Source organism: Medicago sativa, chromosome 2 (assembly GCF_051527215.1).
Source record: "Medicago sativa cultivar Bolivia chromosome 2, Bolivia_mono, whole genome shotgun sequence".
Classification (NCBI taxonomy): Eukaryota; Viridiplantae; Streptophyta; class Magnoliopsida; order Fabales; family Fabaceae; genus Medicago; species Medicago sativa.
In genome coordinates this window covers 82,293,527-82,310,443 of record NC_140750.1, presented here as the reverse complement: position 1 = coordinate 82,310,443, position 16,917 = coordinate 82,293,527, and the positions used below count along the sequence as shown (strand labels likewise).

Sequence of the window (16,917 nt, the reverse complement as noted above, 5' to 3'; positions counted from 1 at the left end):
ATACTCCATAATATTCTATGGTTCAAAAAAAAAAAACTGCACATAGAATATTCAAACCATGAATATTGATCGAGTAATAATAAATGGTAACCGTAAATTATTGCAAAAAAAAAGAAAGAAAGAAAGAAATCATAAATATTGTGAGAATAGATAAGGAAAATGAGGTCACATGATAATTGATAAGACTAAAATCTTGTCCATTAGATCAATATGATATGAATGATGGAGATGTGGTGTAACTCTTTAGATTTACTTTTGGAGTCAAAATATCTCTTCTCTTTGAACAGATACCGAAAAGTAACTTGCTAGTAATTGGTCTTCGAAATTACGAAATTATGAAATACCATGGGGGAGTTTGTTTCAAGTTTACAAAATACAATCTTGGGAATAATTTTTCTGGGAATATATAAGGATGATAATTTTATTCCCGGGTTTACTGAGAAAATGTGTTTGGTTATTATTTAAAATATTCCTGGAAATGTTCAGATGACTGATAAAGCGATATTTATAGATAATTAATGATTTTATTCACACCTTCATTGGAACTTTATTCCTCCCAATTTCCTTAGGAACAAAACAACATTCTCAGAAAACTTCTATTCTCGAATATTTTTTTTTTTTGAGGAAATCTCGAATAAAATTTTAAAAATATAAACAAACATAGGAATATATCTTTCCTCAGGAATCTCCAAATATGACTTGAAACAAACGCCCCCTATTACTTAAACTAATTGAGCAAGTGATCTCTATACGAAATTTAACTGAGATAGACTTTAAAAAACAAAGAATACTTAATTAAAAAGTAATGATATTTTTTTTAGGAGCCGATGAAACTGCAAAATCACTTTAAATTTTACATTATGTACAAAGATATTCAATCGATGTCCATTAAAATATATATAATTTTGTGTGAAAATTTCATCCTCTCATAAAAAGTGTCAAAAATTCATATAATTAAAATCTAATATAAATAAAATGAAAAAAAAAATCAGATTTGGATTCTCTCCATTGAAATTTTTCTCAAGTTTTCTCCATTTTCAATCTCCACCATTAAAATATAACAACCATTTTTCATTATGATTTAATTCTCATTTTTTCTCTCATGATTGATGGTTGAGATTCCACATGAGATTTAATTCTCATTTTTTCTCTCATGATTGATGGTTGAGATTCCACATGAGAAAACTTAAAAGAATTTTCAATGGAGAGAATCCTAATCCCAAAAAATCAATAAATTGGTCAAATGATGAGATAAAAGAGGAACACAGAATCCTAATCATAAATGCTAGTTATTGTTTTGTTGATCAAATTAATGTTACTTCTTTTTATTTTGGGTCTAAAATTACTTATTTTTTAAATAATCAATAATCAATATTATTTATTATTTAAGTATTAAAGTGATTAAATATGTTTATAAATAAAATATAATTTTTTTTTCTGTAATAAAAATTTCAATCCTTTTTTTTAGGGAAAAATTACATTCCATTTACTTCTCAGTTAAGTATTCTTTTGTTTAAAACCACAGCTAAGTGGAAAGTCACTTTCACTCACCGAGGGTCACAAATCCAACTACAATTGAATTCATCATCACTTTTGCTAGAACTTTTTTGGAGATGGCCAAATCTGTAAGTGAAAAAAAGGTTAGGAATCACATACCCAATGATCTTGCAATCTGTATTCTCTCAAAACTTCCTTTAAAATCTTCTAAGCGATTTGAATGTGTGTGTAAACCATGGGCTCTCTTATTTGAAAACTCTTGTTTCCGCACTAATTTTATATCAATTCCTCACTCTGATTACAATGATACATCTGTCCTCTTATATGAGGTTGTATATGAGGTTGTCGCCCATGATCGTGATTATTATGATCATGATTTTTCTAATCATTGCTCTTCCTATTTGCTTTCTGGTGATAGGTATGAGAATCAAGTAAAATTAGACTTTCCAAATCCATTTCAAGAAGAAAACTCTTTCTTTGATTTTAATACCTGTAGTTATTATGGTTGTGACCCTATTACTGGAACTATTTGCCTTACACAAGGATATTCACTAGTATTGTGGAACCCAACTACCAATGAATACAAAAGCATTCCTCCCAGCTCTCTTGAGTCTGTACCACCTTATCGAGAGCTGGCATCAAATAATGTTCATGGGTTTGGTTATGACCATATGAAAGATGACTTTAAAATTATTAGGTACATGAGATTTACTACAATAAGTAACCAACAACTTGAACGTCTCGATATGCGGCCCGAAAATGTGCCATGGAATGAAATATCTTATGAACCTGAATGGGAGATTTATAGCCTAAGATGTAACTCTTGGAGTAAATTTGATATCAATATGCCTAATCATTGTGAAAGTGGTTCATATGAACCATTGAACATTGATGGAATGTCTCATTGGTGGTATGAAAGTGAAAATCGTGATGAACATTTCTTAGTTTCATTTGACTTGAGCAAAGAGATGTTTGTTACAACACCTATACCCATAGACATACAATCTGACATAGATACAAATTTTTATCTTGGCTTGGTGCAAAGACGATTGGTGGTGCTTAATAGATCCATTTCTTCAATCTCATGGTATTATTCAGATACACCTATTTTTCACATATCAATTTTAGGTGAACTTGGTGTGAAGGAATCGTGGACTAAACTCTTCGTTGTTGGACCACTGCCCTATATTAAGTGTTTTATTGGAGCGGGAAAAAATGGTGATATATTTTTTCAAAGAAAAGATGGCCAACCAGTCTCTTTCAATTTAGGTACCCAGAAGGCCGAAGAAGTTGGTGTTAAAGGAGGACATTCTTATGATATTGCAATTTACAAGAAAAGTCTTCTCTCGATTGGTGGAAAAAATAAGTAATTCGTTTTTCGTGTTTCCACCTTAGAATTTTATGATTGTGTTTATTAGAATTTTACTTTTATGATTGCACCTCAGATCATAAATATTAATGAGAAATTAAGAAAATATTTGATAATTATGAACATTATTGCTTCAAAATTATTTTGTGTACTTCGTTATTTATTTATCTAATTAGGATGTCAAGTTTACCCTGTGATCTTTTGGCACTCTACTTTTTGCTTCATTATCTTTTAATTTGCCTTTTATTGAACTGTCTCCAATTTTATGTAGAAATAACTTATATGAGGAGAACATTATAATTGAATGAGCAACATATATTTGTTTGAATTTCAATTTGCTATGCTTCAAATATCTATGCTACTATGATTAAGTTTGTGCTTTAATTACTTTCTTTTATATTCTATGGTTCATGAATCAAGCTGGTGAAATTTCAGAGTGATTTTACAAAACAATTAGATAAAATACACAAATCCTTCAATTTAGTTATCAATGCCAAACTTATTTTGTGTTCGTAGTCTAGTTGTTTAATGGAATACTTGTGCATGTGCTTCTGCTCAATGTTTGAAAATGATGAGTCTCCAGTACGTCATCTATTGACTTGAGTTGTTCTTTAGATCACTTGTACATTTTTAAGGTTGTCATTCTGTTTCCAGCATGCATTTGTAGCATTGGTGAGTAACATTTTATTTTCCATATGTAGTTTTAGTTTCACGAATCTGTCAGTCAGAGGTAAAAAGTTTTTGATAATGACTATGGTTACTCTTAATTTTGTTTACTCAATGGAGATAAGTATATATGTTCAATATTTGAGAAGCATTAAGTTATACTCCTCTGGCCTTAAAAATAAACAAAGTTTCACAGAGATTTGTTTAAAGTCAAATGTTTTTAACAATGGTAATGCTATATATCATGGTGAATACTCTTGCGAATAAATCAGGAATTGGAAATGGCAATGACAACAACAACAACAAAAATATGACTCCCATTTACCATACATGCGGTTACCAAAATTCGAAGGGTCGGTGTCTTAACATGTTGAGAAGATTCGTGAAATTAGTTTTCGCTATAACAAACATTTCCCTTTTAATAATTCAGTGAATGTTTTGGCGCCATTAAGTTATACTCTTGAGAAGCATTAGGTTATACTCCTCTAACGTTTAAGATAGATTTGTTTAAAGTCAAATGTTTTTAACAGTTTAATGAATATAATCGATTAACTATATAATTATTTTCTAGCGTGTTGGCGCATGTCAATTAAATCCTTGTAAAAAATGGCACCTGAACACGCATGTTTTTTAAAAGTTGTATGTGGCAAGCTTTAGTACCACAACAGAAACGCAAAGAGAAATCAACGGAGGTTGGTCTAATTGGTAATAAGAAAGTTACTCATATCTCTTTTATCGATTTTTAAGCCTACTCTGTTGGCTAAGGCTTTGTTTGGGAGTTTGGAGGGGAGGGGAGGGTTTTGGAAAGAAAGGAAGGAGCAAGTGGAAGAAATAGAAGACATTGGGAGGAGAGGGCTTTGGAGGTTAATTTTTTACTCATAATAAAAAATCCCCCTCATTTGGGGGAACTCAAAAATTGCATCGGGGGAGGGTTTTGGGGGGTTATGGAGGGTTTATATGAATTTTTCAAATTCAATCTATGTTGTTATAATATTCTTAAAATTAAAAGTATATTAATCATAAGTATTAATTTATCATTCTCTAAAAAACTGTTCTTTCAAAAAATGTGAATTTTTTTGTCCATTTTTCTATATATTTCCAACCCCGCAAAGCCCTCCCCTCCCTTCCCCTCCAAACTCCCAAACAAAGCCTAAACCTCATGATCCAAATCACCTAAACTTTCAATTATTAAAAAAAAAAAAAAACGCAAAGACCAAACAAATGAGATGTCATTCAAAAGTCACAAGGTTAGTGATTGGGAAGTTAGATTTGACTGTTTGGTAATACTGACAGATAAATAAGAATTTATCACATGATGAAACTTTGAAAGTATAGGCATGATGATGATAACGTGCAAGGTAGAAAAACTAAGCCTAAAATGGAAACAACAAAACACTTTCAAGACTTGAAATTTCAGTATACACTAACTTCTTGTTATCTACAAGCGATGCATTCAAGGATTACCTTGCCCCTTCAACGATCAACGCCAAATCTATTTATTGTGTCTGGTGTCCGCATTTGTGCCTCATAATGCAGTTGTTTTCTCCATTTTTCAACAAAACAACATAGCTCACTTGGTCTATTAGGCCAAAGCTAAGGTAGTTTAAAAAGAGACACAAAACTTCAACTTTGATAGAAAAATGGCGAAGCTGGTAGCAGACCACCATGACCTCTCGGCCACAACAAACAACCATTCATCAGAAAACTCAGCTAATATAGTTTTCTTCTTCTTTGTAGCCTTTGATTTCTCCAATCTTGAGAGATGATCAGCTACAACATTCTCCACACCATTCTTATCCTTAATATCTAAGTCAAACTCTTGCAACAATAACCATCTAACCAATCATGGTTTAGAATCCCCCTTTGTAAGCAAATACTTCAAAGCTGCATGATATGTAAACACAACAATCTTGGACCCAGTTAAGAAAGATCGAAACTATTATTAACAGCAGTGACAGTAGTATTAACTTTGTTCTTGATATTACAAAGTCACTCACACCTCTTGAACATAGATAGTACTCATGTAGTATTAATTTTTCCTCTTATACAAAATTTTGTGTAACAAGAGCTTCCCCTTAAAAACAACAAAAACTTCTAATTTTTTAATTTTAAAGGGATTTTACTTTCTTTTAAATGCTTCTATTTTCCTTTTTGAACATATATCGAAAAGTGGCTTGCTAGCTATTGGTCTTCAAAATTACGAAATTATGAAATACTATTTCTTAACCAAATTGAGCAAGTGATTTGTATAAGAAATTTAATTAAGATAGACGTTAAAAAACAAAGAATACTTAATTGAGAACGCAATTTGGGATTGTGATAATTATAAAAGTCTCGGACCAGATGGTGTGCATTTTGGTTTTATCAAAGAGTTTTGTGAAGTTGTGCAAGGGGATATCATGCGGTTCATTAATGATTTTCACAGGAACGGCAAGTTAACAAAAGGTATTAATAATACTTTCATAGCCTTGATTCCAAATGTGGATAACCCGCAGCGTTTAAATGATTTTCGACCTATCTCGTTGGTGGGGTGTTCGTATAAAATATTGTCGAAACTGTTAGCAAATCGACTGAAATTGGTTATGAGGAGTTTGATTTCAGAGACTCGGACAACTTTTGTGAAAGATAGACAGATCCTTGATGGGATTCTAATTGCTAATGAGGTGGTGGATGAGGCACGAAAAACAATGAAGGAATTGATGCTTTTTAAAGTTGATTTTGAGAAAGCATATGATTCAGTAGATTGGGGTTATCTGTATGCAATTATGAGAAAAATGGGGTTTCCGGTTTTGTGGAGAAAGTGGATTAAAGAGTGTGCGTCGACAGCTACTGCTTCAGTTCTAGTTAATGGCAGCCCTACTGAAGAGTTTCCTTTAAAAAGGGGTCTGGGACAAGGAGATCCTCTGTCATCTTTTTTGTACTTGTTGGCGGCTGAGGGATTAAATGTTGTGATGACATCGATGGTTGAGAACAATTTATTCACTGGTTACGGGGTGGGCCACGTAAATGCCACGGTGATTTCCCACCTCCAGTTTGTCGACGACACGTTGCTATTAGGTGCTAAAAGTTGGGCCAACATAAGAGCTTTACGGGCGGTTGTATCCTTGTTTGCGGTGATGTCAAGTTTGAAAGTGAACTTCCATAAAAGTTTATTGGTTGGAATTAATATAACGGATTCTTAGTTAAATGAGGCGGCGTCTATTTTGCACTGTAAGGTCAGTAAGGTTCCTTTCTTATATCTTGGCATGTCGATTGGTGGTGACCCTAGAAGACTAGCATTTTGGGACCCTGATTTGAATACCATTAAATCTAGATTGATGGGTTGGCAAAGTCGTTTTCTCTCTTTTGGTGGCCGGTTGGTTTTGATCAAGTATGTCCTAACCTCTCTGCCTGTCTACGCTCTTTCCTTTTTCAAAGCTCCGTCAGGACTCAGGTATAATCTATTCCATTGAATCTATTTTTAAAAATTTCTTTTGGGGTGGGAGATAGGATAACAGGAAAATTTCCTGGATTGCTTGGAGCTATGTTTGTTCTCGAAAGAAGTATGGGGGTTTAAGGGTGAGGCAGTTGAGGGAATTTAATCTTGCTTTGTTAGGAAAGTGGTGTTGGAGGATGTTAGTGGATAGAGGCGGGTTATGGTATAGGGTCCTGGTGGCGAGATACGGTGAGGAGGCTAGGAGGTTGGGGGTCGGAGTGTTTCTATTTGGTGGAGGGAGATAACAAAGATTAGGGACGAAATTGGTGTAGACGGTGGGGGTTGGTTCGCTGATAGGGTGGAGAGGAGGGTAGGAGATGGATCGACTACCTTATTTTGGCATGATAGATGGTTAGGTGATACTCCGTTGTGTGGGCGCTTTGACCGTTTATTTGGCTTAGCCTTAAATAAGCTGAGTACGGTGGCGGATATGTTCACTCTTGGTTGGGATGTAGGGGGATGCGTGGAGATGGATGAGACAGTTGTGGGCGTGGGAGGAGGAGTTGTTAGGCGAGTGTCACCATTTACTTACTCTTTTGTTGTGCAAAGTGATGTTATTGACAGGTGGCGGTGGATCCCTGATATTGTGGGGGGCTATACAGTGTGCGACGCTTATCAGATTCTTACTCACCAGGCTGCCCCTTGAATTGATGTAACGAGAGAGATCGTTTGGCACGAGCAGGTTTCGTTGAAGGTGTCTATTCTTGCCTGGAGATTGCTTCGAGATAGGCTGCCAACTAAAATCAATATTTTAAGACGTGGCATCCTTCAACCTGCGGTCATAAGGTGCGTGGCGGGGTGTGGGTGCGATGAAACGGCAACTCACTTGTTTCTCCATTGTGAAACTTTTGGTTCATTATGGCAACATATAAGGAATTGGATTGGCATTTCAGAAGTTGATCCGCTTAATCTTCATGATCATTTTTTTTAGTTTACTAACTCTTTTGGAATGCTTCGGAAGCGACGTTCTTTTATGCAGCTTCTTTGGCTCTTATGTGTGTGGATAGTTTGGAATGAACGAAACAACAGAATTTTCAAGAATGTCCAAAATACCATGATAGAACTTATGGAAAAGGTTAAACATACTTCATTTTGGTGGCTAAAAGCCAACAATGCCAACTTTGTTTATGACACTCTTAGTTGGTGGTCGGACCCGTTACATTGTTTGGGTATCGACTAACCCTTGTTTTTGTAATTATACATTGATAGTTTCTTTTTTGGGGTGGCCTCTTTAGTACACCTTGTGCTCTAGAGGAACCATCTCCGTTGTTAATATATTCCATTTTTTATTCTTAAAAAAAATTGAGAAGTAATTATATTTTTTCTGACAAATGACAAGAAGACGAAACTGTAAACTGACATTAAATTTTACATTCTATATAAGGATATTCGAAATATTCAATCCATGTCCATTAAAATATATCTAATTTTAAGTGTAAAAAATTCATCCTCTAAAAAAATGTAAAAAAAATCATATTATTAAAATCTAATATAAAATTTGTCAAAAAAAATCTAATATAAAATGAAAAAAAAAAACAATAAATTGGTCAAATGATGATATAAAAGAGGAATATCAAATCCGAATTATAAATGCTAGTTTGTTTTGTCCAACTAAGTGCACCTTTGTTTTCTCTTAAAACCCTCATAAGTTTTTCTTCTTCCAATTTGGTTACATAATTGCTGATGATAGCAGCTGGGTTTGAGGAGTCTTCGGTCAAGAAAACATACTTAAGATGATATGGAAGAGTTCATACAAACTTACAACTGTACGGGTCGATTCACAACGATGCATCTCCATACATGCTCACAACGCTTCATCTTCATACATCTTCAACCTCCTCTTCCACGCTATATCTTCTTGGATCTCTAGAGAAAATCTTCAACCTGTTCCATTAAACAACCAAAACGAGTATTACTATATCAAAATGACTAACTAACAATTAAATCTAATTTCCTCCCTAAAAAAAACAATTAAATCTAATTTCCTAAATAGCCACTAATCATATGGAATAGGTCATGCAATCATTCAATTTCTCATAAGATATGGGGGATAATTGCTAAGTAATAACCAACATTTATAATGATTATCAAGGAACATCATAATCCTCCTTCTTGTCAATTATAACAAAGTCATCTGGGAAAATTAAATCATCATCTTCTCAAGGACCGACAGCTAATGTGAGCATCATTTTTGTGATTTTACGTTCCCCACAATCTAACTTCATCGTCATAGAGACTAGAGAGTGGCATCATATTGTTTTTGCTTCATCTACTTAACTTTCATTGTTAAAAAAATCAAAAGGTGGTAATTGAACTTCTTTTTTGTATTGTATTTCTATTTTATTTTGTATTTTAGTCTTGTTTTTATGTTTTGAACATAGATGGTAGTATTAATTTTCCTCTTATACAAAATTTTGTTTAACTTTTTTTTGAACAAGAAAAATTTTGTTTAACTAAAGCTTCCCCCCTAATAAAAGCAAAGTTTCTAATTTTTTAAGTTTTGTTTAAAGGGCTTTTACTTTCTTGTAAATGCTTCTATTTTCCTTTTTGAACATATATCGAAAAAGTGACTTGCTAGCAATTGGTCTTCAAAAGTATGAAATTATGAAATACTATTACATAACCTAATTGAGCAAGTGATTTGTATAAGAAACTAGAACCATGACCCGTGCTGACGCACGGGTCTTATTTTTATATAGAAACTCACAATGTTACCTAAGCCAATATTATACCATAGCAGAATAAGTCATAATAATTATAACAATAAATCGTAAAACATAGAGAGTAGAAAATTCTGTTAAATAATAGAAAGTACACAACCTAGGGAAAATTGTCAGGCATAAATAATTAGCAAAGAAGAAGTTTAATTTCAGTCAATCCTTCCAAGTACACAATTTAGGATACATTGCAAAAAACTTTGTGATAAACTACATTAGAAGTTACATCAGTGTCTTCACCATCATCATCAGATATTAATATCTTCAAACATTCTTTTGAAATAACCATTGACAACGCCACGTACAATTGACCATGAGAGAAGATAGGCGATGGCAAATATACGCCAACATGTTTCAAAGATTGACCTTGGCTTTTGTTTATTGTCATTGCAAAAGAAACGGTAAGCTAAAATTGCTTTCGTTGAAACTTGAAAGGAATTCTAGTATCAGACAGTATCAAAGATATTCTTGGAATAAAAACTTTATCACCTATGTTAGCTACTGCAAATCAATGTGATTAAATTCAAATGAAAAGGTGTTATAGTGCAACTCAAAATATTTTTTGTGGTGGGAGAATTGTTTCAAAAGATAACCTATTTCGAAATTATTTTATGCTTAAATATGTGTTTTAAACAGTAATATACTTTAAATTATGTTCCTTGTAAAAAAAAGACGAAAATTGTGTTATAGTGCCGAGGTCAAATTTTTTTATGGTGGTATCATTATTTTCTCAACGTTAATCATTATAAAAATTACGTGCTCCTAAAATATTTCGGAATTCACGTGAATCTCAAAATACTTGCTAAAGCTTTGTTCCTAAAATATATAACGACATTGAGAAAATAATGCATGGTAAAATCTAAAAAGATCTCCTTAAATTAAAAAGACAGGCGCTTGTTATACCCTAATTTTGGACCTAAAAATACTTATTCAATTCTTCTTTTCTTGCATTATAAGTCATTTGAACTGTCTCTGATCAATTGCATCTTTCTCTGCATTTTATTTCAATGTTATTTGCAAAATTCACATAAAAGGGTATTTTAGTCATTTCCTGCATTCAACTCATTTTAATCCTTGAAAATTGTTTGAGTCTTTTAAATTGGTTTGTATAGGTCCTTGTTTCAATCTCATGTCAAAATTCATTTCAAAAATATCAGTTGAGTCATTTTTTAGTCAGTTTAGCCCCTAGGGGCATTTTAGTCATTTCCTATGTCAAAATTTCTTTAAATCTTTTAAAAATTTGTTTGAGTCCTTTCAAATAGTTTGAATAAGTCTTCATTTCAATTCTATGTCAAAATCCATTTTAAAAATTGCGTTTGAAGTCATTTTTAGTCAGTTTTGCCCCTAGGGGCATTTTAGTCTTTTCATGTGTTAAAACCCTGTTTAAATTCTAAAAATTGTCTCTGGGTCTTGTATAAGTTCTTGCTTTAATTTCCTGTTAAAAATCCACTTTAAAATTTCATCTGAGTCATTTTTAGTCGTTTTAAGCCCCTAGGGGCATTTTGGTCATTTCACATAATATTTCTGTTTCATTTTAATCTGCTTTGTTGTTTTAATCGTCTCGCTTTACGTTAATTTCCAATTTACTTTTTCAATTCAATTTTCGTTTTAATTTTTCATTTTAGTCCTCGCACTTTTATTATTTACATTTTAATCCCTTTTTAAGTTTGTTAGAGTCCAAGTGCCATGTGTCCAAATGCTATTGGTCCTTAAGAGTTTGTTACAAGTCTAGTGCCACATGTCTCATTCCAATTGGCCCAAGGCTTACCACATCACCTATATAAGTCAAACCCATAGTCAAAATTTCATAATCAATCATTTTTTACAAAATTCCACAAAAATCACAAAACAATTTTTTCCTCTTTCCCTCTTTTCTTCTCCATCACGTGGCCACTCATCACCACCACCATAACCACTTTTTCTCCACCACTCCACCACCATAACCAACTTTCAAACCACCACAACAAACTTTCTCCTCCACCCTAACTAACTCCTCTAACCTCCATAACCACCATAAACAACCACAAAATCATTACAACTTCATCTTCAACCTTCACCAATTCTCCATAACCAAACCTTCAACAACTAACAACAACCTTCATCATTTCAATTCTGGATTCATCTTTTGGCATCAACAACATCTTCAAAATCTGCATTCAACCCTCAACACAATCACAATCATCATCATCACCATCACATCCATTCCAAAACCGAAATTGAAGTGAGAAAAGAAGAAGAAAGAATGGCGCAACAAGAACAAATCAAGAACAGCAACACATAAGCCATTTTCGAAGAGGAACAAAACGTGAAGAGGGAAGGAAGCAAGGCTGGGATCGAAAAGAGCAAAGGAACCATTCAAATCAAAAGGAGATCGAACAAGAAGGAGGAATAAGCAAGCAAGAAGTATTCTCCAATTTGTGTAAGAGGTAACCATGTTAATCCTTGCCTTGTTGTGATTTTCATTCAAGAACTTGTGTTTCAAAAGTGCTGAATTTGAATGTTTGGATCTATGTGTTGTGGGAACTTTGAGCATGAACATGTTTTTGGTAAAAAAAAAGAAGAATGAATGAAAGGAGAAGAGAAGAGCAGCAGCGCTGCTAGTATGCTATTCTTGTTGGACCGGTTCGGTTGAACCGACCCGTTCCTGAACCGGTCCAACTTTCCTTGGTCCCATCCTGCAGCCCAAAATGCCTTCTTTTTTCCAGTATGCTGTTTACACCCTCCTTTTCTGTACGTTTTAGTTAATTTCTTGCTAATTACACCCCTGTGATGCCAAAAGCCTTTAAAAAAATTCCTAAAAATTGTCCAATGATTTTCTTGATATTTTTTATGAATCTTGATGTGTTCACACGTTAAGCATTGATCAAAGCTATGAGGAAATAATTTGTTCTTTGTTAAATTCTTTTTTTTTCATTTTTTGTTAAAAAAATCTTGTTAAAAACTTCCAAAAATTTGTGAACTCTCTTGCAATTATTTTTGATATTTGAAAGTTGTTTCTTATGACATTTTGGCATGTTAAAAAGTTGGTAAAAATATATGTGGAACTTTCTTGTGATTTTGTGTCACTTTTTGCTAATTTTTTGTGAGATTTTGGCATGATCTTGATTCTAATTCTTGGCACATGCTATTGTTTTATGATATGTGAATTTGTGATGAGCTTATATCTGCGTTTAATGTGTTTTCTACTGAATGTTAATGTGTTGTGGATAGTTACTTGTTTTACAAGCCATGTAAACAATTGTTTGTGGAAATAAAGTGTGAAATGTGCTTAAAATGTGTCATAATTCTTGGTTTAATATTGTCTTATAATATTCATGTCATAGCTGAAATAAAACTCTTTGAAGATTGTCATGGTATGAAAATTATAGGCCTTATGTTTGTGTGAATTTTATGACAAAGTTTAGGCACATTTTACCACTTTTGTGTGCTAAGATTTTGTTACTTTTTGTCAAGTTTCATTACTTTCCTATGCTATTTCACTTGCATCTATTTCAATCTTTATTATTCCTTATGCCACTAACCATTTTGTTTCATGTTTCATGCATCTCCACAAGCATACTTCATTTTTCCATTATAGTTTCATTTCTTGCACTTTAATTCCCATATTAATACTTAGAATGTAACACTTAGGATTTTCCTTTGTACTTTACTTTCATGTCATTTACTTTTCTTGCAAGACCATAGAATGTATCTAGGGCATGATGTAATAAGGACAATGGACTCTAATAATGTACACCGACACAAGCACCGACACATGCACACACACCACTTTAGGTATATAGCTAAAATATGCATGTTTAGATGTATGTTTAGGATTGTATGTTTAGATGAATGTTTAGGCTTTATACTTAGAAAAATCATTTTCCAAAAAACTTGAACAAACTTCATTCAAATCATTTTCAAAATAAACCTTGGGATCAAAATCCCATTGAATTTTCCTTTTTCATTTTCTTAATCAAATTTCAATGAAAAATAATCATGTTTAGACCACATTTTGCAAATAACTAATTCAACTTCACGATTTCATAATCTCATGCCCTTGAGGCCTCTTTCTATTCTTCAAACTCCAATTTTCAAACTTAAAATCAACCAACGAAAACAAAAACATTTTTGGAAGAGAACTACGGTGGATTTGATCCCTTAAACGGGTACGTAGGCAAGGAACCAAATTCCTTCAATTCAACTAAAACAAAAATCCAAAAACATTCTTCTCCCTCCAATTCTTCATTTGGCAAATTCTAGGTGTAAATAACATTTCAAAATAGCATTTAAAAATAAAGCGCGCGCGTAGAAATCAAAGACGGTTCCTATAGGATACTATAGTCGTTATGGGTGCCTAACACCTTCCCGTAGCGAAAACAACTCCCGGACCTCGATTCTCAAGGGTTTTGCTTACTTTTTCCCTTCCCAAGAAAAAATGAGATATCACCGGTTTAAAAGGTTCAAACGTAATCAATGTTTGACACCCGAAAACCAAGATAAAACAGCTGGCGAATTCACTGGGGAATTCGAGAGTTACGCCTAGTCTTTATTTCCACGCTTGCGCTCTTTTTACTTGTTTCTTTTACTTGCTTTCCTATGTGAATAAATGTTTAATTTCTTGCAAACGTGTGGGGTGAGAATATCAAAAGTCCTGCACCCGGGCTGAGTGAACTTAGGATTTAGGAGGGATATAATCGACAATTCATTCCGGGGGTTGCCTCGTGTTTTGGATTATGCGATCAATCCCACATAGCTGAGGCATTTTGGGGGTGATGTTGTCGGCGCGTGTTGTTGCGTTTAGGCACTTTACTTCTAATTGTTCTATGACGCTATGAACCGTAGATAACCAAACCCATCCATGGCCATTTCGTAGGACGTAGTGCGGAGGCTAAACCGAGTGTTGTCTCGAGTTTTAGTCGTCACGCGATACTACACTCAAGTTAGACCTTCCACGGATAATCATGGAGCGAGTGTTGTCTCGTGACACCACGATATACGTCGGAGAGGTTGCAACTTGGGAACCTTTTTAGAACCCGGTTACTATCTCCTAAAGCCCTAGATTCACCGGACGCCGTGTCCACCCATGACTCCTTGACTTTGAACTTCAACCCACCATGTTTTCTCCGAACCTGAACATAATCATGCATTCATGCATACATGCATACATGCATAAACTTTTTTCCCATGCATTTATCGGAGGACTTAGACAAGTCATCTTTTGGACATCACGGATGTGAACACCAAGTGATACCATCTCAACTAAACTTCTAGTTTTGCTCAAGATCTTCAAATAAAACCGTGTTTCTCCATGATGTTCACAACCACTTTGACAAGTCCTCTGACAAAAAAAAGAGTCTTTTCGCATTTGCATATCATGCATCATATGCATCATTCATCGGTCACAAATGGCTTCCCGTGCTCATTGTCTCCTGGTTTTGTCCGCCGCAGTCTGAAAAGTGGCTCGTGCTCGCGAGGTTTACCAACCAGATAGAGTTTATCAGACAAGATTGTACAAGAGAAGAAACATGGCTAACCTTGAGGAATAGAATGCCAGCCCCTCGGGCCAGCCCATTGAAGAGTCTAATCTGGACGAGATTTTGAGGTTCATCAAGAAGAGCGATTATAAGATTGTTGACCAGCTGCTGCAAACTCCGTCAACGATATCCATCTTGTCTCTGCTTATGAGTTCAGAAGCTCACAGGAAAGTGTTGATGAAAGTACTGGAACAAGCTTATGTTGATCATGTAGTCTCTGTGGATCAGTTCGATGGAATAGTGGGTAACATTACTGCTTGCAACAACTTGGGATTTAGTGATGATGAACTCCCCGAAGCAGGAAAACACCACAACTTGGCTCTGCATATCTCAGTACACTGCAAGTCTGACATGATATCCAATGTGTTGGTGGACACCGGATCATCTTTAAACGTAATGCCTGAATCTACACTAAGACAATTGAGTCATCATGGAATTTCTCTGAGGGGTAGTAGCTATCTGGTTAAGGCTTTCGACGGATCTCGCAAAGATGTTCTTGGGGAAGTAGATCTACCGATTACCATTGGTCCCGAGACATTTCAAATTACTTTTCAGGTCATGGACATCAATGCTTCTTACAGTTGTCTCCTCGGAAGACCGTGTATTCACGACGCTGGGGCAGTAACTTCTACTCTGCACCAAAAGCTCAAGTTTGTGAGGAATGGTAAGATTGTCACTGTACATGGTGAAGAAGCATATCTGGTTAGCCAAGTGTCATCTTTCTCTTGTGTTGAAGCAGGGTCCGCTGAAGGGACGTCATTTCAAGGCTTGACTGTTGAAGGTGCAGAACCCCGAAGAGCTAGTGCTAGCATGGCTTCACTGAAAGACGCCCAGAAGGCTGTTCGAGAAGGGCAAGCTGCCGGCTGGGGCAAAGCGATTCAGATTTTGGAGAACAAGCGTAAAGAGGGCCTTGGATTCTCCCCAACTTCAGGCGTTTCAACAGGAACTTTCTACAGTGCTGGGTTTATCAATGCTATTGCTGAAGATACTGCTGAAAGTAGTTGTGTGCCCACATTTGTTGTACCAGGAGGCACTGTGAGAAATTGGGAAGCCATTGATGTTCCTTTAGTCATGCATGCTTCCATGTAATGTGTCTTTTTGCTCATGTTTTTTTTGTTTTCAAAATAACAATCCTTTCGCTCTGCCCAAGGCGAAAGTGATATCATTGTAAGGGCATGTTTGTTTCGGCATTGCCGTTATCAATAAAAGTTGTCGTCTTTTTCACGACTCTTTGTTTTTTTTACTTTTTAGTGCCTTTTTCTTGGAAATAATGGTAATGCCAGAAAAAACCAAAACATTTGTTATTTTCTTATTAATTTCAAAAATCTGCATGAAAATTTTTTTTCTAAAAATCATCCCAATCATATTATGCAGATTGAACCACAATAAACCCGTTGAACACAGTGACCCTATGGTTCCTCCAAATTTTGAATTCCCTGTATATGAAGCTGAAGATGAGGAAGATGACGAAGAGATACCGTATGAGATCACTCGACTGCTCAAACAAGAGAGAAGAGCCATTCAGCCTCACCAGGAAGAGATCGAGCTCATCAACCTGGGTACTGAGGAAAACAAGCGAGAGATCAAGATTGGTGCAGCACTTGAGCCAGAAGTGAAAAAGAAGATTACTCAGCTTCTCCATGATTATCCAGATGTCTTTGCATGCTCCTATGAAGA

At 34.8% G+C, this 16,917-nt stretch overlaps 1 protein-coding gene and 1 pseudogene across 1 annotated transcript; both read left to right on the top strand.

The window, feature by feature from the left end:
- Positions 1–1,599: 1,599 nt before the first annotated feature.
- Positions 1,600–2,982, top strand: LOC146951511 (putative F-box protein At3g21120). Its single transcript, XM_085741606.1, has one exon. It carries the CDS (start codon positions 1,614–1,616, stop codon positions 2,865–2,867), a length of 1,254 nt encoding a protein of 417 aa, XP_085597732.1. The 5' UTR covers positions 1,600–1,613; the 3' UTR covers positions 2,868–2,982.
- A 4,023-nt stretch (positions 2,983–7,005) lies between these two features.
- On the top strand, positions 7,006–8,320 carry LOC146951510 (uncharacterized; annotated as a pseudogene).
- Positions 8,321–16,917: the final 8,597 nt, after the last annotated feature.

Excerpts from the sequence above, each read along its gene's own strand:
- LOC146951511 (XM_085741606.1), top strand. The coding sequence starts at position 1,614 with ATGGCCAAATCTGTAAGTGAAAAAAAGGTTAGGAATCACATACCCAAT.